The sequence below is a fragment of the Oncorhynchus kisutch genome, linkage group LG16, assembly GCF_002021735.2.
Source record: "Oncorhynchus kisutch isolate 150728-3 linkage group LG16, Okis_V2, whole genome shotgun sequence".
Lineage (NCBI taxonomy): Eukaryota > Metazoa > Chordata > Actinopteri > Salmoniformes > Salmonidae > Oncorhynchus > Oncorhynchus kisutch.
Genome location: NC_034189.2, coordinates 27,493,534 through 27,518,584, shown reverse-complemented (window position 1 = coordinate 27,518,584; position 25,051 = coordinate 27,493,534). Strand labels below are relative to the sequence as shown.

Sequence of the window (25,051 nt, the reverse complement as noted above, 5' to 3'; positions counted from 1 at the left end):
GGGAAACACTGGCCTGCATGAGTGGAAAGTATTGCAGCAAGACGTCAGCAGTGTAGGTTGGGCAGGTTGAGCCGATGAAATAAGTGAATGTCTGCATTCCTAACACCAGGGGGAGTAATTGAGATCATTCCTTGACAATGTACAGCTTCTAATAGCAAGTGTTACTGAGCGGACTACTCTAGCTCAATAAATACATACAAGTTCTATTGTAGTGCCACTGTCAAACATGAGGATATTTTCACTTCAGATATTCCTTGATATCGAGGGGAAGTTTTGAAGCTGTATTCCTAAAATGTAAACGTAAAAATACCAATACTATTAGACATGGACTCCAACCCCACCTTCATATTTGCATTCCTCTACATGTCTCTTGTAGAAATGCCTTTCTATATCAATCAAGGGAAAATACAAATCAAATATACTGTATATTAGAAGACCACTACTTTGAAATAACAGAATGTTAGAAATTCATTCTAGGTTACATAATTCGATATGTGTTATCAAAGGGAGCGCTGGTCATTTAGGATGGAAATGAAATGGAAGATGCAGATTTTGCCATGTTCTCAATAAGCCCATCTGAGAGGCCCAGATGGACACACACACACACACACACACACACACACACACACACACACACACACACACACACACTCACTCCACTCACTCACTATCTCACTCTCACACACACACACACACACACACACACACCCACACACACATAAGTAAATGCATCCTGTCTGTGGATACATAATGGATTGGAGAGAGGTTAAACTCTGTGTACAGACAGTGAACAGATCACTGTGCTCAAAGGAATTGGGCTGCCCATGTTAAAAGCCCTCATCCCTCCCACCTATATTCCATCAGGCCGAACTCATCGTGAATATTAACTTGAGCCTGGGGGTTGAGGATAATAGACTAGACAAGGTGCTTCCTAGCAGCACAAGTGGGTGAGAAGGATAGTACACGATGAACAGAGTTCTGAATGGGCTTTTTGTATGGAGGTTATTAGCCTAGCTTCCACTAGCTCGTTGTGGCTCTGGGCTTAATGGACTTCAACAATTGGTTTTCACTGGGTTGTATTTTATGTGGGGATCTCAAAACGAAGGGGTGTCAGCTCGGTTGCCATTCTGTTTCTGCGTGACGATGGTGAACGACTTGGCTGAAGCAGAAACAGAGTGATAACTAAGTTGAAGTTATGACTTTGCAGTTGGCTTACCTTGTTCTTTCAGGCATGACAGGTTGCATGATGGGTAATGAATGAGGTTTAGGCTACTTGACCAGGGACCCGAGTTACACTATATCCTACAACCAGGGCCGAGTTGTTCCTGGACATGTTCTATGGTCAGGAAAATACGTATCTCTGTCTGGGTAGTAGAACACGCTCTCACACCCTTCTATCTGCCTCTTTCTCCTTCTCCATCTCTGTTCTAGAACACGGATGATCTGTTGGTAGCATCTGCTGAGTGTCCCAGCGATGACGAGGACTTGGAGGAGTGCGAGCCTGGAAATGGTGAGTCCACTCTGGGGGTTCTGTGTCCACTACAGGGGTCCACCAGCCCTACAGAGACCCACAACAGAAACAGCTAGCTCCCCTTACCCACTTTGTTCTACTACTGTGACCTCATGACCTCCCACATGCAGCCCTGATTGGTCAGATGTGTGCCCACTCTGGTTTCTCATTGGTTAAGGTTCAAAGCTGTGAACTGACAGTTCCTAAGTTTCCCGAGCCAGCTGGTGCTAGGCCAGCTGTTGCACCAATCAGCCACTCCGTTCCTAACGATTCCGGACAGGTTCAACATTGAACTCCTCTTGACCGTCTGCCTCACAGCGGGACCGGAGCTGAGCGACGTCGGAGTGAGCGGAAAGGTCAAAACGAACTTCTGAGAGGGGATGGAGAGGGCCTGTGAAAAGGGCAGGATGTTGACTGTGGTTTCAAGACATAGTGCGCTGGCTGGTTGCCAGGGAACTGCCAAGAACTCTTACATGAATCAGAATGCTAAGACTGCCAGAGCTAATATCTCTACTGGGCGTGTTTCTGTGTTTTCCAGAAGGCTCAAATCAAACGCGTAGGCTAAACCACCTAGGAGGTCTAGAAATAACTCTAGCCTAGGAAATAACCTTTATAAAACAATCAGGAACATTTTGTTAACGTTCCGTTTTTTATATATTCCTGTTATTGTTTGATGCGGAGTAGAACTCATCCTGGATTATTAGATTACGTTTTGACCATTTTGATTCAGTAATGTCAAGGCAACTTTAAAAATCGAATGAAATGCTTATTACACTTTAAGTGGGTGAAATATTCTACACTCCATCGATTATCTGTGTGGTTTCACTGTAGGTGGTGGAAGCCGAAATTGTCTTCTTATCAGAAGCAGTTTTTGGTGACTGACTGCTGCCCAAAAGTAATCTCTCTAGAGAGAAGAGCAACACACACACACGCCTCCAGATAGACACTAGTCTGTCTCTGACCATCACCCCCGAGACACCACAACAATCATACAGACAGGACAGGATTATCCCTCCTACCTATAAGACCGTGAAAGACACACACACACACACACATTGCACACCCACACACAAAATCTCTCTCTCTCTCACTTTCTCACACACACACACACACACACACACACACACACACACACACACACACACACACACACACACACACACACACACACACACACACACACACACACACACACACACACACACACACACACACACACACACACACACACACACACACTCCTCACCCTCCTAGTCTCCATTGTCCCAGTCAGGTTACGTATTGTAAACCAGTGGCAGTCGGTGCCATATAAGATGAGGGAGGACAATCTTCTTCTTTTTATGAGCATGGATTTATTTTTATTACAGCATATTGGATGACTCTTATTCATATTCCATTCACCCAGCTCAATGTAACATCGATAGCTATAGGCTAGATACATGATACTTAAATGTTCCCTATACCCATCATGAGGTTGCTATAATCTAGCCTATGAATGAAAGTTTACAAAGTAGGGGCACAGTTCGAGGGATTTTTTTTTCGTAATCAGGGTAACAGACTGCCTTGTACTCTCTTGCCTGCATCTAGCAGATTTAGGGTGTAATCTTTAGTCCAACATTTGCAAATGAGAGTTTCTGTTGGACAAATTCAGATATGTTTATCCCTGTTTCGTTCCATTTGCTTCCGTTTAAGAAACGTTTTTCAACAGAATCGGCTGAATGAATACACCCCTGATCACACACAACCACAGTTCACTTTCATAGCAGCCACATACAAACAGCATGAACCATTTGCTCGTTGTCATTCCTTCTTGCATCTACACTCTCTCCTCCTCTCTCACCTGGACTTCAGTGAACAACACCAGCGGTCTGTGACCAGGCAAAAAAAACGTTCTAAGTCAAACCTAATAGGTTATAAAAACTAATGCATTAGTAAACCAGCTACAATCATGCAGAACAGTGTACAGTCAGCAAGCAGTTTAGCAGTTACACCGGCTGGCCCCAGTGGAAATAAGTTAATAAAACCAAAAGTTTACCATGACTTGAAGTTCCAGTGTTAGATAGCCATAGCCAGCTAGCTAACATTGCATCCCTCTTGAGCTGGGTGTTTGAGTAGACTAAACTAGCCAGCTGCATTCGCTTGCAACTTGAAAGTAAAAAAAATACTATGAAATGTCTCTCTCTCCCTTTCTCTTGACTCTCCATATTTTATATCTCTTTGAGTCATATACTCACATTTTTATGCACTGCAGTGCTACAGTAGCTAGCTGTAGCTTATGCTTTCAGTACTAGATTCATTTTGTGATCATTTGATTGGGTGGACAAAATGTCAGTTCCTGCTGCAACCTTCATTGCAAAACAGTGTACTTTAATCAATTATTTGGTGACAGGAATATATTTTAGTCTAGTTTTATTTAAAACAGTATAACTTTTTACATTTCTCTATTTTCATTTTTATGAAATTCACTGAGAAGGTCCTGCCCTTCCTCCTCTGAGGAGCCTCCACTGCTGTAAATCTTAAGGACAGTCACAGCCACTAGTCATGATCTGATATGAGCCAATGACTGGGGAGATCTACCTCTCATGTCAGCCGACTGTGGAGCCCTGCTCCATCCATTTCTATTGGAACTGCAGCAAGAGACCTGTACGAGACTGCCTTGATTTGTCTCTGAAATGTGGGATGGAGCACTAATGAGAATTTGATATTGATCAATACGGTTAGGTCCCTATTGTAACAAGCAGCTGCTCCGCTCTGGCAAGGTTTGTTCATGTTCTTTTTTTTTAAAGGCCTTCTTGGCTCCACGGCTATGTTCAGTAGTAGTAGGGATAGTAGAGTTGAAATTGTAAAGGAGTGTTGGTGTTTCTCTTGACTCACTACAGTCGAGAGCATTTTGTTCTGCCGGTTCTGTTTTATTCCTCCCTTTAAAAGGTGTTTGTGTTTCCTTAGAGGAAAGTGCGGGAAGCTCAAACCATTGTTTTGTTGTCGTTGTTTTTGTTGTAACTCTCTGATGGCTTTTCTAAAGGGAGACACGTCCAAAGAGAGATACAGGCACACACACACACACACACACACACTAAAACACACAGACAAAGATAAAGAAGGGGAGACAGAACTAGGATGGCGACATAGAGGGAGAGGAGTGAGTCGGATCATAGAAGAAAGAAGGGGCCGCAGCCGAGGGGGAGGGAGAGAGAGAGAGGGAGCCAGATTCCACATCTTGGAGGAGTGACTGGCATTGAGATGTGCGTCACGTCCCCTTACTCTCCAAAGAGAGAAGGAGCGGAGGAGAGAGAGGGGAAAAAAGCTAGAGAGAGAGAGAGAAATGTGGGGATCCCTCCGATTAGTTTTCTATCTGCCCTGCCTGCCTCTCCCACCGGGCTAATTAATCTTTGGCCTCGTTAGGCTTGCTGTAATTACATCATCCAACAAGCCTGGATTTGGTTTCGCTCACTTTTAATGAGCCCCAGCCAGAATAGGGAGAATACATATCAGGGATCCCTTTAACAAAAACCCTGCTATCTACACTGCAGCATCAGCTTTGGAGGAGTCAGACACACACACACACAACACACACACACACACACACACACACACACACACACACACACACACACACACACACACACACACACACACACACACACACACACACACACACACACACACAGACACACAGACACACAGACACAGACACAGACACAGACAGACAGACATCACAGCTAGCTCCAGTCTACTCTCTCTAGCCTGCTAACAATCTGCCTCTTGCTGTTAGAGTTTTTATTGTCTTTGATGTCTTTTGTTTTTACATTGTTGTTGTTTTCCTTTGTTCTTGTCTTTTTATCTTTTATCATTTTTATTGGTTGTTGGCACAACGGGTGGGTAGTTGTTTTAGTTGGGTTGGAAAGGGATGGTGGCTTGGAGGGGGTGGAGATAGGGGGGGGGCTGTGGGAGCGTCTTGGATGGTTGAGGGGTAGCTCTCGGGGGGAACTCTGGTTGGGGACGGCGGGTGGCCTGGCAGTCGGGAGCTTTTGGGTCGGTGGGTGAGAGGTCGCTGGTTTGGGTCCCCGAGTCGAATGGGTGGGGGGATCTGATGATTTGCCCTCGGGCGGGGAGCTTGATTCTGGTTTCTCCTGTGGGTCGCTCTGGATGGGAGCACCAGTTAGATGACTGGAATGTAATGTAAATACTGAACAGCATCACTGCAGGTAGAGTGCATGTTTTAATATTCTTCTTTTTTTAAATGACAACAAAAATGGATCTGTTTCTCTCGCTCGAACTTCTTTTTCCCTCCCTGTCACTCCCAATTTCTTTCCCTCTCACTTTTTCATCATCTCTCCCTTTCTGGCCTTGTTCATTTTCTTCTTCTTTTCTCTCCCCCTCTCTCTCTCTGCCCCCCCCCCCCTTTCTTTCTCTTTCTCTCCCCCTCTTTTATCCATTTACCCTTACAGTAATGTCGCTTGAGAGGGACAGGTGACAGGGTTATCACAGAGCACCATGTCAGTGAGATCGAAAGTTCAGTTCCCCGGCCAGACCTGCTCTGAGACAGCAATAAATAATTAATCATGAAACTTCCCCCTTTAAAGAACAAACGGTGAGACCGAAGTAATGGGATTGAAAATCCAAACCCAGCCCCTTTAACTTCTCATAGACAGCACTGCAGCCCCCCCTGTGGACAAACGGATCCATAGAGCTCAATGTCTGGTGATGTTGATATATTTCATATCACCTTAGCTAGATTATATACCCTCTAGACTCTATAGCTATAGCCATTTTGGGTCATACAGGGCAATTAAAAATGATCACATTGCCTGTAGCAATATCTTCCTTTTCCACTTGCGTATATATTATACAGTGTCTAAATAAAGATTTTCCTCGGAAGCCAATCTGTGCAGGTTTATACGTTGCGTATATTTCCATAAGTCAACAGAGACTAGAGTTGAGGCATTTTCTTGATATCAATATATGATATTGGGTGTCTTATGAGGTACTTAAAATCCAATATGTTCACTGAGACAGAATATCAAGCAGCTTCAGCTCTTCAATCTCCTCATGTGGACAAAAACACTGTAGCAATATCCTATTAAAAATAAATTCATGTTCAAGAAATCGCATTAAAAATGTAATTACAAATAATAATATTACTGAACAAAAGATATCAGGGGTCCAAATATGTCTCCAGCCAGCACACGATGTTAGCACAGTTCGGATAACCGGAATCGCCATGGGATGTCTACCCGCAACTGTGAACAATTTTTAAACAAATTTCGCTTGCCAGATTTGTTTTTCCTCTTTCTTCAATAATTAGACTGTGGACTTTAGTATGCCCTGCAAATACTTCATTTGGATAAAACATATGTCCCTTGTTTTTTAAGTACCATTGTAGATTATGTAGATTAAGAAAAGTAATCATGACAAACAAAGAACATCGTAGTATATATGTTAGAGAGAGAAGAGAAAACACTGACTGTAAATATGTTAGAGAGAGATGAGAAAACACTGTCAGTATATATGTTAGAGAGAGAAGAGAAAACACTGTCAGTATATATGTTAGAGAGAGAAGAGAAAACACTGACTGTAAATATGTTAGAGAGAGATGAGAAAACACTGTCAGTATATATGTTAGAGAGAGAAGAGAAAACACTGACTGTAAATATGTTAGAGAGAGATGAGAAAACACTGTCAGTATATATGTTAGAGAGAGAAGAGAAAACACTGTCAGTATATATGTTAGAGAGAGAAGAGAAAACACTGACAGTAAATATGTTAGAGAGAGATGAGAAAACACTGACAGTATATATGTTAGAGAGAGATTAGAAAACACTGACTGTATATATGTTAGAGAGAGATGAGAAAACACTGACTGTAAATATGTTAGAGAGAGAAGAGAAAACACTGACAGTAAATATGTTAGAGAGAGATGAGAAAACACTGACAGTATATATGTTAGAGAGAGATTAGAAAACACTGACTGTATATATGTTAGAGAGAGATGAGAAAACACTGACTGTATATATGTTAGAGAGAGATTAGAAAACACTGTCAGTATATATGTTAGAGAGAGATTAGAAAACACTGACTGTATATATGTTAGAGAGAGATTAGAAAACACTGTCAGTATATATGTTAGAGAGAGATTAGAAAACACTGACAGTATATATGTTAGAGAGAGAGATGAGAAAACACTGACTGTAAATATGTTAGAGAGAGATGAGAAAACACTGACTGTATATATGTTAGAGAGAGATGAGAAAACACTGACTGTATATATGTTAGAGAGAGATTAGAAAACACTGTCAGTATATATGTTAGAGAGAGATGAGAAAACACTGACTGTAAATATGTCAGAGAGAGATGAGAAAACACTGAGAGTATATGTCAGAGAGAGATGAGAAAACACTGACTGTAAATATGTTAGAGAGAGATGAGAAAACACTGACTGTAAATAGGTTAGAGAGAGATGAGAAAACACTGACTGTAAATATGTTAGAGAGAGATTAGAAAACACTGACAGTATATATGTTAGAGAGAGATGAGAAAACACTGACAGTATATATGTTAGAGAGAGAGATGAGAACACTGACTATAAATATGTTAGAGAGAGATGAGAAAACACTGACAGTATATATGTTAGAGAGAGATGAGAAAACACTGACAGTATATATGTTAGAGAGAGATTAGAACACACTGACAGTATATAGGTTAGAGAGAGATGAGAAAACACTGACTGTAAATATGTTAGAGAGAGATGCGAAAACACTGACTGTAAATATGTTAGAGAGAGATGAGAAAACACTGACTGTAAATATGTTAGAGAGAGATGAGAAAACACTGACTGTAAATATGTTAGAGAGAGTTGAGAAAACACAGAGTATGTATATATGTTATAGAGAGATGAGAAAACACTGACAGTAAATATGTCAGAGAGAGATGAGAAAACACTGAGAGTATATATGTCAGAGAGAGATGAGAAAACACTGACTGTAAATATGTTAGAGAGAGATGAGAAAACACTGACTGTAAATATGGTAGAGAGAGATGAGAAAACACTGACAGTATATATGTTAGAGAGAGATGAGAAAACACTGACTGTAAATATGTTACAGAGAGATGAGAAAACACTGACAGTAAATATGTTCGAGAGAGATTAGAAAACACTGACAGTATATATGTTAGAGAGAGATGAGAAAACACTGACTGTAAATATGTTAGAGAGAGATGAGAAAACACTGACTGTAAATATGTTAGAGAGAGATGAGAAAACACTGACAGTATATATGTTAGAGAGAGATGAGAAAACACTGACAGTATATATGTTAGAGAGAGATGAGAAAACACTGACAGTATATATGTTAGAGAGAGATGAGAAAACACTGACTGTAAATATGTCAGAGAGAGAGATGAGAAAACACTGAGAGTATATATGTCAGAGAGAGATGAGAAAACACTGACTGTAAATATGTTAGAGAGAGATGAGAAAACACTGACTGTAAATATGTTAGAGAGAGATGAGAAAACACTGACTGTAAATATGTTAGAGAGAGATGAGAAAACACTGAGTGTATATATGTTAGAGAGAGATGAGAAAACACTGACTGTAAATATGTTAGAGAGAGATGAGAAAACACTGACAGTAAATATGTTAGAGAGAGATGAGAAAACACTGACTGTAAATATGTTAGAGAGACTTGAGAAAACACTGAGAGTATGTATATATGTTATAGAGAGATGAGAAAACACTGACAGTAAATATGTTAGAGAGAGATGAGAAAACACTGACAGTATATATGTTAGAGAGAGATGAGAAAACACTGACTGTAAATATGTTAGAGAGAGATGAGAAAACACTGACTGTAAATATGGTAGAGAGAGATGAGAAAACACTGACAGTATATATGTTAGAGAGGGATGAGAAAACACTGATTGTAAATATGTTAGAGAGAGATGAGAAAACACTGACTGTAAATATGTTAGAGAGAGATGAGAAAACACTGACTGTAAATATGTTAGAGAGAGATGAGAAAACACTGACTGTAAATATGTTAGAGAGAGATGAGAAAACACTGACTGTAAATATGTTAGAGAGATGAGAAAACACTGACTGTAAATATGTTAGAGAGAGATGAGAAAACACTGACTGTAAATATGTTAGAGAGAGATGAGAAAACACTGACTGTAAATATGTTAGAGAGAGATGAGAAAACACTGACTGTAAATATGTTAGAGAGAGATGAGAAAACACTGACTGTAAATATGTTAGAGAGAGATGAGAAAACACTGACTGTAAATATGTTAGAGAGAGATGAGAAACACTGACTGTAATATGGTAGAGAGAGATGAGAAAACACTGACAGTATATATGTTAGAGAGAGATGAGAAAACACTGACAGTATATATGTTAGAGAGAGATTAGAACACACTGACAGTATATAGGTTAGAGAGAGATGAGAAAACACTGACTGTAAATATGTTAGAGAGAGATGCGAAAACACTGACTGTAAATATGTTAGAGAGAGATGAGAAAACACTGACTGTAAATATGTTAGAGAGAGATGAGAAAACACTGACTGTAAATATGTTAGAGAGAGTTGAGAAAACACAGAGTATGTATATATGTTATAGAGAGATGAGAAAACACTGACAGTAAATATGTCAGAGAGAGATGAGAAAACACTGAGAGTATATATGTCAGAGAGAGATGAGAAAACACTGACTGTAAATATGTTAGAGAGAGATGAGAAAACACTGACTGTAAATATGGTAGAGAGAGATGAGAAAACACTGACAGTATATATGTTAGAGAGAGATGAGAAAACACTGACTGTAAATATGTTACAGAGAGATGAGAAAACACTGACAGTAAATATGTTCGAGAGAGATTAGAAAACACTGACAGTATATATGTTAGAGAGAGATGAGAAAACACTGACTGTAAATATGTTAGAGAGAGATGAGAAAACACTGACTGTAAATATGTTAGAGAGAGATGAGAAAACACTGACAGTATATATGTTAGAGAGAGATGAGAAAACACTGACAGTATATATGTTAGAGAGAGATGAGAAAACACTGACAGTATATATGTTAGAGAGAGATGAGAAAACACTGACTGTAAATATGTTAGAGAGAGATGAGAAAACACTGACTGTAAATATGTTAGAGAGAGATGATAAAACACTGACTGTAAATATGTTAGAGAGAGATGAAAAACACTGACTGTAAATATGTTAGAGAGAGTTGAGAAAACACTGAGAGTATGTATATATGTTATAGAGAGATGAGAAAAACACTGACAGTAAATATGTTAGAGAGAGAGGTGAGAAAACACTGACTGTAAATATGTCAGAGAGAGAGATGAGAAAACACTGAGAGTATATATGTCAGAGAGAGATGAGAAAACACTGACTGTAAATATGTTAGAGAGAGATGAGAAAACACTGACTGTAAATATGTTAGAGAGAGATGAGAAACACTGACTGTAAATATGTTAGAGAGAGATGAGAAAACACTGAGTGTATATAGGTTAGAGAGAGATGAGAAAAACACTGACTGTAAATATGGTAGAGAAGAGATGCGAAAAACACCTGAGTAAAGTATGGTTAGAGAGAGATGAGAAAACACTGACAGTAATATGTTAGAGAGAGATGAGAAACACTGACAGTAAATATGTTAGATGAGAGATGAGAAAACACTGACTGTAAATATGTTATAGAGAGTTGAGAAAACACTGAGAGTATGTATATTATGTTATAGAGAGATGAGGAAAACACTGACAGTAACATATTGTAGAGAGAGATGAGAAAACACTGACAGTAATATGTTAGAGAGAGATGAGAAAACACTGACTGAAATATGTTAGAGAGAGATGAGAAAACACTGACTGTAATATGGTAGAGAGAGATGAGAAAACACTGACTGTAATATATGTTAGAGAGGATGAGAAAACACTGATTGTAAATATGTTAGAGAGAGATGAGAAAACACTGACTGTAAATATGTTAGAGAGAGATGAGAAAACACTGACTGTAAATATGTTAGAGAGATGAGAAAACACTGACTGTAAATATGTTAAGAGAGAGATGATAAACACTGACTGTTAAATATGTTAGAGAGAGATGAGAAAAACACTGACTGTAAATATGTTAGAGAGAGATGAGAAAACACTGGACTGTAAATATGTTAGAGAGAGATGAGAAAACACTGACTGTAAATATGGTAGAGAGAGATTGAGAAAAACACTGACAGTATATATGTTAGAGAGAGATGAGAAAACACTGACTGTAAATATGTTAGAGAGAGATGAGAAAACACTGACTGTAAATATGTTAGAGAGAGATGAGAAAACACTGACCTGTAAATATGTTAGAGAGAGATGAGAAAACACTGAGTGTATATATGTTAGAGAGAGATGAGAAAACACTGACTGTAAATATGTTAGAGAGAGATGAGAAAACACTGACAGTAAATATGTTAGAGAGAGATGAGAAAACACTGACTGTAAATATGTTAGAGAGACTTGAGAAAACACTGAGAGTATGTATATATGTTATAGAGAGATGAGAAAACACTGACAGTAAATATGTTAGAGAGAGATGAGAAACACTGACAGTATATATGTTAGAGAGAGATGAGAAACACTGACTGTAAATATGTTAGAGAGAGATGAGAAAACACTGACTGTAAATTATGGTAGAGAGAGATGAGAAAACACTGACAGTATATATGTTAGAGAGGGATGAGAAACACTGATTGTAAATATGTTAGAGAGAGATGAGAAAACACTGACTGTAAATATGTTAGAGAGAGATGAGAAAACATGACTGTAAAATATGTTAGAGAGAGATGAGAAAACACTGACTGTAAATATGTTAGAGAGAGATGAGAAAACACTGACTGTAAATATGTTAGAGAGATGAGAAAACACTGACTGTAAATATGTTAGAGAGAGATGAGAAACACTGACTGTAAATATGTTAGAGAGAGATGAGAAAACACTGACTGTAAATATGTTAGAGAGAGATTGAGGAAAAACACTGACTGTAAATATGTTAGAGAGAGATGAGAAAACACTGACTGTAAATATGTTAGAGAGAGATGAGAAAACACTGACTGTAAATATGTTAGAGAGAGATGAGAAAACACTGACAGTAAATATGTTAGAGAGAGATGAGAAAACACTGACTGTAAATATGTTAGAGAGAGATGAGAAAACACTGACTGTAAATATGTTAGAGAGAGATGAGAAAACACTGACTGTAAATATGTTAGAGAGATGAGAAAACACTGACTGTAAATATGTTAGAGAGAGATGAGAAAACACTGACTGTAAATATGTTAGAGAGAGATGAGAAAACACTGACTGTAAATATGTTAGAGAGAGATGAGAAAACACTGACTGTAAATATGTTAGAGAGAGATGAGAAAACACTGACTGTAAATATGTTAGAGAGAGATGAGAAAACACTGACTGTAAATATGTTAGAGAGAGATGAGAAAACACTGACTGTAAATATGTTAGAGAGAGATGAGAAAACACTGACTGTAAATATGTTAGAGAGAGATGAGAAAACACTGACTGTAAATATGTTAGAGAGAGATGAGAAAACACTGACTGTATATATGTTAGAGAGAGATGAGAAAACACTGACTGTAAATATGTTAGAGAGAGATGAGAAAACACTGACTGTAAATATGTTAGAGAGAGATGAGAAAACACTGACTGTAAATATGTTAGAGAGAGATGAGAAAACACTGACTGTAAATATGTTAGAGAGAGATGAGAAAACACTGTATGTATATATGTTAGAGAGAGATGAGAAAACACTGACTGTAAATATGTTAGAGAGAGATGAGAAAACACTGACTGTAATATGTTAGAGAGAGATGAGAAAACACTGACTGTAAATATGTTAGAGAGAGATGAGAAAACACTGACTGTAAATATGTTAGAGAGAGATGAGAAAACACTGACTGTAAATATGTTAGAGAGAGATGAGAAAACACTGACTGTAAATATGTTAGAGAGATGAGAAAACACTGACTGTAAATATGTTAGAGAGAGATGAGAAAACACTGACTGTATATATGTTAGAGAGAGATGAGAAAACACTGACTGTAAATATGTTAGAGAGAGATGAGAAAACACTGACTGTAAATATGTTAGAGAGAGATGAGAAAACACTGACTGTAAATATGTTAGAGAGAGATGAGAAAACACTGACTGTAAATATGTTAGAGAGAGATGAGAAAACACTGACTGTAAATATGTTAGAGAGAGATGAGAAAACACTGACTGTAAATATGTTAGAGAGAGATGAGAAAACACTGACTGTAAATATGTTAGAGAGAGATGAGAAAACACTGACTGTAAATATGTTAGAGAGAGATGAGAAAACACTGACTGTAAATATGTTAGAGAGAGATGAGAAAACACTGAGAGTATATATGTTAGAGAGAGATGAGAAAACACTGACTGTAAATATGTTAGAGAGAGATGAGAAAACACTGACTGTAAATATGTTAGAGAGAGATGAGAAAACACTGACTGTAAATATGTTAGAGAGAGATGAGAAAACACTGACTGTAAATATGTTAGAGAGAGATGAGAAAACACTGACTGTAAATATGTTAGAGAGAGATGAGAAAACACTGACTGTAAATATGTTAGAGAGAGATGAGAAAACACTGACTGTAAATATGTTAGAGAGAGATGAGAAAACACTGACTGTAAATATGTTAGAGAGAGATGAGAAAACACTGACTGTAAATATGTTAGAGAGAGATGAGAAAACACTGACTGTAAATATGTTAGAGAGAGATGAGAAAACACTGACTGTAAATATGTTAGAGAGAGATGAGAAAACACTGACTGTAAATATGTTAGAGAGAGATGAGAAAACACTGACTGTAAATATGTTAGAGAGAGATGAGAAAACACTGACTGTAAATATGTTAGAGAGAGATGAGAAAACACTGACTGTAAATATGTTAGAGAGAGATGAGAAAACACTGACTGTAAATATGTTAGAGAGAGATGAGAAAACACTGACTGTAAATATGTTAGAGAGAGATGAGAAAACACTGACTGTAAATATGTTAGAGAGAGATGAGAAAACACTGACTGTAAATATGTTAGAGAGAGATGAGAAAACACTGACTGTAAATATGTTAGAGAGAGATGAGAAAACACTGACTGTAAATATGTTAGAGAGAGATGAGAAAACACTGACTGTAAATATGTTAGAGAGAGATGAGAAAACACTGACTGTAAATATGTTAGAGAGAGATGAGAAAACACTGACTGTAAATATGTTAGAGAGAGATGAGAAAACACTGACTGTAAATATGTTAGAGAGAGATGAGAAAACACTGACTGTAAATATGTTAGAGAGAGATGAGAAAACACTGACTGTAAATATGTTAGAGAGAGATGAGAAAACACTGACTGTAAATATGTTAGAGAGAGATGAGAAAACACTGACTGTAAATATGTTAGAGAGAGATGAGAAAACACTGACTGTAAATATGTTAGAGAGAGATGAGAAAACACTGACTGTAAATATGTTAGAGAGAGATGAGAAAACACTGACTGTAAATATGTTAGAGAGAGATGAGAAAACACTGACTGTAAATATGTTAGAGAGAGATGAGAAAACACTGAGAGTATGTATATATGTAATAGAGAGATGAGAAAACACTGACAGTAAATATGTTAGAGAGAGATGAGAAAACACTGACTGTATATATGTTAGAGAGAGATGAGAAAACACTGACTGTAAATATGTTAGAGAGAGATGAGAAAACACTGACTGTAAATATGTTAGAGAGAGATGAGAAAACACTGACTGTAAATATGTTAGAGAGAGATGAGAAAACACTGACTGTAAATATGTTAGAGAGAGATGAGAAAACACTGACTGTAAATATGTTAGAGAGAGATGAGAAAACACTGACTGTAAATATGTTAGAGAGAGATGAGAAAACACTGACTGTAAATATGTTAGAGAGAGATGAGAACACTGACTGTAAATATGTTAGAGAGAGATGAGAAAACACTGACTGTAAATATGTTAGAGAGAGATGAGAAAACACTGACTGTAAATATGTTAGAGAGAGATGAGAAAACACTGACTGTAAATATGTTAGAGAGAGATGAGAAAACACTGACTGTAAATATGTTAGAGAGAGATGAGAAAACACTGACTGTAAATATGTCAGAGAGAGATGAGAAAACACTGACTGTAAATATGTTAGAGAGAGATGAGAAAACACTGACTGTAAATATGTTAGAGAGAGAGAAAACACTGACTGTAAATATGTTAGAGAGAGATGAGAAACACTGACTGTAAATATGTTAGAGAGAGATGAGAAAACACTGACTGTAAATATGTTAGAGAGAGATGAGAAAACACTGACTGTAAATATGTTAGAGAGAGATGAGAAAACACTGACTGTAAATATGTTAGAGAGAGATGAGAAAACACTGACTGTAAATATGTTAGAGAGAGATGAGAAAACACTGACTGTAAATATGTTAGAGAGAGATGAGAAAACACTGACTGTAAATATGTTAGAGAGAGATGAGAAAACACTGACTGTAAATATGTTAGAGAGAGATGAGAAAACACTGACTGTAAATATGTTAGAGAGAGATGAGAAAACACTGACTGTAAATATGTTAGAGAGAGATGAGAAAACACTGACTGTAAATATGTTAGAGAGAGATGAGAAAACACTGACTGTAAATATGTTAGAGAGAGATGAGAAAACACTGACTGTAAATATGTTAGAGAGAGATGAGAAAACACTGACTGTAAATATGTTAGAGAGAGATGAGAAAACACTGACTGTAAATATGTTAGAGAGAGATGAGAAAACACTGACTGTAAATATGTTAGAGAGAGATGAGAAAACACTGACTGTAAATATGTTAGAGAGAGATGAGAAAACACTGACTGTAAATATGTTAGAGAGAGATGAGAAAACACTGACTGTAAATATGTTAGAGAGAGATGAGAAAACACTGACTGTAAATATGTTAGAGAGAGATGAGAAAACACTGACTGTAAATATGTTAGAGAGAGATGAGAAAACACTGACTGTAAATATGTTAGAGAGAGATGAGAAAACACTGACTGTAAATATGTTAGAGAGAGATGAGAAAACACTGACTGTAAATATGTTAGAGAGAGATGAGAAAACACTGACTGTAAATATGTTAGAGAGAGATGAGAAAACACTGACTGTAAATATGTTAGAGAGAGATGAGAAAACACTGACTGTAAATATGTTAGAGAGAGATGAGAAAACACTGACTGTAAATATGTTAGAGAGAGATGAGAAAACACTGAGACTGTAAATATGTTAGAGAGAGATGAGAAAACACTGACTGTAAATATGTTAGAGAGAGATGAGAAAACACTGACTGTATATATGTTAGAGAGAGATGAGAAAACACTGACTGTAAATATGTTAGAGAGAGATGAGAAAACACTGACTGTAAATATGTTAGAGAGAGATGAGAAAACACTGACTGTAAATATGTTAGAGAGAGATGAGAAAACACTGACTGTAAATATGTTAGAGAGAGATGAGAAAACACTGACTGTAAATATGTTAGAGAGAGATGAGAAAACACTGACTGTAAATATGTTAGAGAGAGATGAGAAAACACTGACTGTAAATATGTTAGAGAGAGATGAGAAAACACTGACTGTAAATATGTTAGAGAGAGATGAGAAAACACTGACTGTAAATATGTTAGAGAGAGATGAGAAAACACTGACTGTAAATATGTTAGAGAGAGATGAGAAAACACTGACTGTAAATATGTTAGAGAGAGATGAGAAAACACTGACTGTAAATATGTTAGAGAGAGATGAGAAAACACTGACTGTAAATATGTTAGAGAGAGATGAGAAAACACTGACTGTAAATATGTTAGAGAGAGATGAGAAAACACTGACTGTAAATATGTTAGAGAGAGATGAGAAAACACTGACTGTAAATATGTTAGAGAGAGATGAGAAAACACTGACTGTAAATATGTTAGAGAGAGATGAGAAAACACTGACTGTAAATATGTTAGAGAGAGATGAGAAAACACTGACTGTAAATATGTTAGAGAGAGATGAGAAAACACTGACTGTAAATATGTTAGAGAGAGATGAGAAACACTGACTGTAAATATGTTAGAGAGAGATGAGAAAACACTGACTGTAAATATGTTAGAGAGAGATGAGAAAACACTGACTGTAAATATGTTAGAGAGAGATGAGAACACTGACTGTAAATATGTTAGAGAGAGATGAGAAAACACTGACTGTAAATATGTTAGAGAGAGATGAGAACACTGACTGTAAATATGTCAGAGAGAGATGAGAAAACACTGACAGTAAATATGTTAGAGAGAGATGAGAAAACACTGAGAGTATGTATATAGAGAGAGATGAGAAAACACTGACTGTAAATATGTTAGAGAGAGATGAGAAAACACTGACTGTAAATATGTTAGAGAGAGATGAGAAAACACTGACTGTAAATATGTTAGAGAGAGATGAGAAAACACTGAGAGTATGTATATATGTTAGAGAGAGATGAGAAAACACTGACTGTAAATATGTTAGAGAGAGATGAGAAAACACTGACTGTAAATATGTTAGAGAGAGATGAGAAAACACTGACTGTAAATATGTTAGAGAGAGATGAGAAAACACTGACTGTAAATATGTTAGAGAGAGATGAGAAAACACTGACTGTAAATATGTTAGAGAGAGATGAGAAAACACTGACTGTAAATATGTTAGAGAGAGATGAGAAAACACTGACTGTAAATATGTTAGAGAGAGATGAGAACACTGACTGTAAATATGTTAGAGAGAGATGAGAAAACACTGACTGTAAATATGTTAGAGAGAGATGAGAAAACACTGACTGTAAATATGTTAGAGAGAGATGAGAAAACACTGACTGTAAATATGTTAGAGAGAGATGAGAACACTGACTGTAAATATGTTAGAGAGAGATGAGAAAACACTGACTGTAAATATGTTAGAGAGAGATGAGAAAACACTGACTGTAAATATGTTAGAGAGAGATGAGAACACTGACTGTAAATATGTTAGAGAGAGATGAGAACACTGACTGTAAATATGTTAGAGAGAGATGAGAAAACACTGACTGTAAATATGTTAGAGAGAGATGAGAAAACACTGACTGTAAATATGTTAGAGAGAGATGAGAAAACACTGACTGTAAATATGTTAGAGAGAGATGAGAAAACACTGACTGTAAATATGTTAGAGAGAGATGAGAAAACACTGACTGTAAATATGTTAGAGAGAGATGAGAAAACACTGACTGTAAATATGTTAGAGAGAGATGAGAAAACACTGACTGTAAATATGTTAGAGAGAGATGAGAAAACACTGACTGTAAATATGTTAGAGAGAGATAGAGAGAGATGAGAAAACACTGACTGTAAATATGTTAGAGAGAGAGATGAGAAAACACTGACTGTAAATATGTTAGAGAGAGATGAGAAAACACTGACTGTAAATATGTTAGAGAGAGATGAGAAAACACTGACTGTAAATATGTTAGAGAGAGATGAGAAAACACTGACTGTAAATATGTTAGAGAGAGATGAGAAAACACTGACTGTAAATATGTTAGAGAGAGATGAGAAAACACTGACTGTAAATATGTTAGAGAGAGATGAGAAAACACTGAGAGTATGTATATATGTTATAGAGAGATGAGAAAACACTGACTGTAAATATGTTAGAGAGAGATGAGAAAACACTGACTGTAAATATGTTAGAGAGAGAGAGATGAAACACTGACTGTAAATATGTTAGAGAGAGATGAGAACACTGACTGTAAATATGTTAGAGAGAGAGATGAGAAAACACTGACTGTAAATATGTTAGAGAGAGATGAGAAAAAACACTGACTGTAAATATGTTAGAGAGAGATGAAAAACACTGACTGTAAATATGTTAGAGAGAGATGAGAAAACACTGACTGTAAATATGTTAGAGAGAGATGAGAAAACACTGACTGTAAATATGTTAGAGAGAGATGAGAACACTGACTGTAAATATGTTAGAGAGAGATGAGAAAACACTGACTGTAAATATGTTAGAGAGAGATGAGAAAACACTGACTGTAAATATGTTAGAGAGAGATGAGAAAACACTGACTGTAAATATGTTAGAGAGAGATGAGAAAACACTGACTGTAAATATGTTAGAGAGAGATGAGAAAACACTGACTGTAAATATGTTAGAGAGAGATGAGAAAACACTGACTGTAAATATGTTAGAGAGAGATGAGAAAACACTGACTGTAAATATGTTAGAGAGAGATGAGAAAACACTGACTGTAAATATGTTAGAGAGAGATGAGAAAACACTGACTGTAAATATGTTAGAGAGAGATGAGAAAACACTGACTGTAAATATGTTAGAGAGAGATGAGAAAACACTGACTGTAAATATGTTAGAGAGAGATGAGAAAACACTGACTGTAAATATGTTAGAGAGAGATGAGAAAACACTGACTGTAAATATGTTAGAGAGAGATGAGAAAACACTGACTGTAAATATGTTAGAGAGAGATGAGAAAACACTGACTGTAAATATGTTAGAGAGAGATGAGAAAACACTGACTGTAAATATGTTAGAGAGAGATGAGAAAACACTGACTGTAAATATGTTAGAGAGAGATGAGAAAACACTGACTGTAAATATGTTAGAGAGAGATGAGAAAACACTGACTGTAAATATGTTAGAGAGAGATGAGAAAACACTGACTGTAAATATGTTAGAGAGAGATGAGAAAACACTGACTGTAAATATGTTAGAGAGAGATGAGAAACACTGACTGTAAATATGTTAGAGAGAGATGAGAAAACACTGACTGTAAATATGTTAGAGAGAGATGAGAAAACACTGACTGTAAATATGTTAGAGAGAGATGAGAACACTGACTGTAAATATGTTAGAGAGAGATGAGAAAACACTGACTGTAAATATGTTAGAGAGAGATGAGAAACACTGACTGTAAATATGTTAGAGAGAGATGAGAAAACACTGACTGTAAATATGTTAGAGAGAGATGAGAAAACACTGACTGTAAATATGTTAGAGAGAGATGAGAAAACACTGACTGTATATATGTTAGAGAGAGATGAGAAAACACTGACAGTAAATATGTTAGAGAGAGATGAGAAAACACTGACTGTAAATATGTTAGAGAGAGATGAGAAAACACTGACTGTAAATATGTTAGAGAGAGATGAGAAAACACTGAGAGTATGTATATATGTTAGAGAGAGATGAGAAAACACTGACAGTAAATATGTTAGAGAGAGATGAGAAAACACTGACTGTAAATATGTTAGAGAGAGATGAGAAAACACTGACTGTAAATATGTTAGAGAGAGATGAGAAAACACTGACTGTAAATATGTTAGAGAGAGATGAGAAAACACTGACTGTAAATATGTTAGAGAGAGATGAGAAAACACTGACTGTAAATATGTTAGAGAGAGATGAGAAAACACTGACTGTAAATATGTTAGAGAGAGATGAGAAAACACTGACTGTAAATATGTTAGAGAGAGAGATGAGAAAACACTGACTGTAAATATGTTAGAGAGAGATAAGAACACTGACTGTAAATATGTTAGAGAGAGATGAGAAAACACTGACTGTAAATATGTTAGAGAGAGATGAGAAAACACTGACTGTAAATATGTTAGAGAGAGATGAGAAAACACTGACTGTAAATATGTTAGAGAGAGATGAGAACACTGACTGTAAATATGTTAGAGAGAGATGAGAAAACACTGACAGTATATATGTTAGAGAGAGATGAGAACACTGACTGTAAATATGTTAGAGAGAGATGAGAACACTGACTGTAAATATGTTAGAGAGAGTGATGAGAAAACACTGACAGTAAATATGTTAGAGAGAGATGAGAAAACACTGACTGTATATATGTAATAGAGAGATGAGAAAACACTGACAGTAAATATGTCAGAGAGAGATGAGAAAACACTGAGAGTATATATGTTAGAGAGAGATGAGAAAACACTGACTGTAAATATGTCAGAGAGAGATGAGAAAACACTGACTGTAAATATGTCAGAGAGAGATGAGAAAACACTGACTGTAAATATGTCAGAGAGAGATGAGAAAACACTGACTGTAAATATGTTAGAGAGAGATGAGAAAACACTGACTGTAAATATGTTAGAGAGAGAGATGAGAAAACACTGACTGTAAATATGTTAGAGAGAGAGATAAGAACACTGACTGTAAATATGTTAGAGAGAGATGAGAAAACACTGACAGTAAATATGTTAGAGAGAGATGAGAAAACACTGACTGTAAATATGTTAGAGAGAGATGATAAAAACACTGACTGTAAATATGTTAGAGAGAGATGAGAAAACACTGACTGTAAATATGTTAGAGAGAGATGAGAAAACACTGAGAGTATGTATATATGTTATAGAGAGATGAGAAAACACTGACAGTATATATGTTAGAGAGAGATGAGAACACTGACTGTAAATATGTTAGAGAGAGATGAGAACACTGACTGTAAATATGTTAGAGAGAGAGATGAGAAAACACTGACTGTAAATATGTTAGAGAGAGATGAGAAAACACTGACTGTAAATATGTTAGAGAGAGATGAGAAAACACTGACAGTAAATATGTTAGAGAGAGATGAGAAAACACTGACTGTAAATATGTCAGAGAGAGATGAGAAAACACTGACAGTAAATAGTTTAGAGAGAGATGAGAAAACACAGAGTATGTAAATATGTAATAGAGAGATGAGAAAACACTGACAGTAAATATGTCAGAGAGAGATGAGAAAACACTGACTGTAAATATGTTAGAGAGAGAGATGAGAAAACACTGACTGTAAATATGTTAGAGAGAGATAAGAACACTGACTGTAAATATGTTAGAGAGAGATGAGAAAACACTGACTGTAAATATGTTAGAGAGAGATGAGAAAACACTGACTGTAAATATGTTAGAGAGAGATGAGAACACTGACTGTAAATATGTTAGAGAGAGATGAGAAAACACTGACTGTAAATATGTTAGAGAGAGATGAGAAAACACTGACTGTAAATATGTTAGAGAGAGATGAGAACACTGACTGTAAATATGTTAGAGAGAGATGAGAAAACACTGACTGTAAATATGTTAGAGAGAGATGAGAGAAACACTGACTGTAATATGTTAGAGAGAGATGAGAAAACACTGACTGTAAATATGTTAGAGAGAGATGAGAAAACACTGAAGTAAATATGTTAGAGAGAGATGAGAAAACACTGACAGTAAATATGTTAGAGAGAGATGAGAAAACACTGACTGTAAATATGTTAGAGAGAGATGAGAAAACACTGACAGTAAATATGTTAGAGAGAGATGAGAAAACACTGAGAGTATGTAAATATATAATAGAGAGAGATGAAAACACTGACAGTAAATATGTTAGAGAGAGATGAGAAAACACTGAGAGTAAATATGTTAGAGAGAGATGAGAAAACACTGACTGTAAATATGTTAGAGAGAGATGAGAAAACACTGACTGTAAATATGTTAGAGAGAGATGAGAAAACACTGACTGTAAATATGTTAGAGAGAGATGAGAAAACACTGACTGTAAATATGTTAGAGAGAGATGAGAAAACACTGACTGTAAATATGTTAGAGAGAGAGATGAGAACACTGACTGTAAATATGTTAGAGAGAGAGATGAGAAAACACTGACTGTAAATATGTTAGAGAGAGATAAGAACACTGACTGTAAATATGTTAGAGAGAGATGAGAAAACACTGACTGTAAATATGTTAGAGAGAGATGAGAAAACACTGACTGTAAATATGTTAGAGAGAGATGAGAAAACACTGACTGTAAATATGTTAGAGAGAGATGAGAAAACACTGACAGTAATATGTTAGAGAGAGATGAGAAAAACACTGACTGTATATATGTTAGAGAGAGATGAGAACACTGACTGTAAATATGTTAGAGAGATGAGAAACACTGACTGTAATATGTTAGAGAGAGATGAGAAAACACTGACAGTAAATATGTTAGAGAGAGATGAGAAAACACTGACTGTATATTATGTAATAGAGAGATGAGAAAACACTGACATAAATATGTTAGAGAGAGATGAGAAAAACACTGAGAGTATATATGTTAGAGAGAGATGAGAAAACACTGACAGTAAAATATGTCAGAGAGAGATGAGAAAACACTGACTGTAAAATATGTTAGAGAGAGATGAGAAAACACTGACTGTAAATATGTTAGAGAGAGATGAGAAAACACTGACAGTAAATAGGTTAGAGAGAGATGAGAAAACACTGACTGTAAATATGTTAGAGAGAGATGAGAAAACACTGACTGTAAATATGTTAGAGAGAGAGAGAGATGAGAAAACACTGACTGTAAATATGTTAGAGAGAGATAAGAACACTGACTGTAAATATGTTAGAGAGAGATGAGAGAAAAACTGACTGTAAATATGTTAGAGAGAGATGAGAAAACACTGACTGTAAATATGTTAGAGAGAGATGAGAAAACACTGACAGTATATATGTTAGAGAGAGATGAGAAAACACTGACTGTAAATATGTTAGAGAGAGATGAGAAAACACTGACTGTAAATATGTTAGAGAGAGATGAGAAAAACTGACTGTAAATATGTTAGAGAGAGAGAGAAAACACTGACTGTAATATGTTAGAGAGAGATGAGAAAACACTGACTGTAATATGTTAGAGAGAGAGATGAGAAACACTGACTGTAAATATGTTAGAGAGAGATGAAAACACTGACTGTAAATATGTTAGAGAGAGAGATGAGAAAACACTGACTGTAAATATGTGTAGAGAGAGATGAGAAAACACTGACTGTAAATATGTTAGAGAGAGATGAGAAAACACTGACTGTAAAATGTTAGAGAGAGATGAGAAAACACTGACTGTAAATATGTCAGAGAGAGATGAGAAAACACTGACAGTAAATAGGTTAGAGAGAGATGAGAAAACACTGAGAGTATGTATATATGTAATAGAGAGATGAGAAAACACTGACTGTAAATAGTTAGAGAGAGATGAGAACACTGACTGTAAATATGTTAGAGAGAGATGAGAAAACACTGACAGTATATATGGTAGAGAGAGATGAGAAAACACTGACTGTAAAATGTTAGAGAGAGATGAGAAAACACTGACTGTAAATATGTTAGAGAGATGATGAAAAACTGGCAGTAAATATGTTAGAGAGAGATGAGAACACTGACTGTAAATATGTTAGAGAGAGATGAGAAAACACTGACTGTAAATATGTTAGAGAGAGAGATGAGAAAACACTGACTGTGAAATATGTTAGAGAGAGATGAGAAACACTGACTGTAAATATGTTAGAGAGAGATGAGAAAACACTGACTGTAAATATGTTAGAGAGAGATGAGAACACTGACTGTAATATGTTAGAGA

General features: G+C 36.3%; 1 protein-coding gene across 6 annotated transcripts in view; it reads left to right on the top strand.

Annotated features, from left to right (window-relative positions):
- The window catches only part of nrxn2b (neurexin 2b), a 1,016,923-nt gene that overhangs the window by 922,784 nt on the left and 69,088 nt on the right, over window positions 1-25,051 (top strand). For all 6 annotated transcript variants that reach the window (XM_031792165.1, XM_031792164.1, XM_031792163.1 and 3 more), the window contains one exon: window positions 1,432-1,510. In XM_031792165.1, the coding sequence (XP_031648025.1) occupies window positions 1,432-1,510 (79 nt within the window). The remainder of the gene's footprint in view (window positions 1-1,431; window positions 1,511-25,051) is intronic.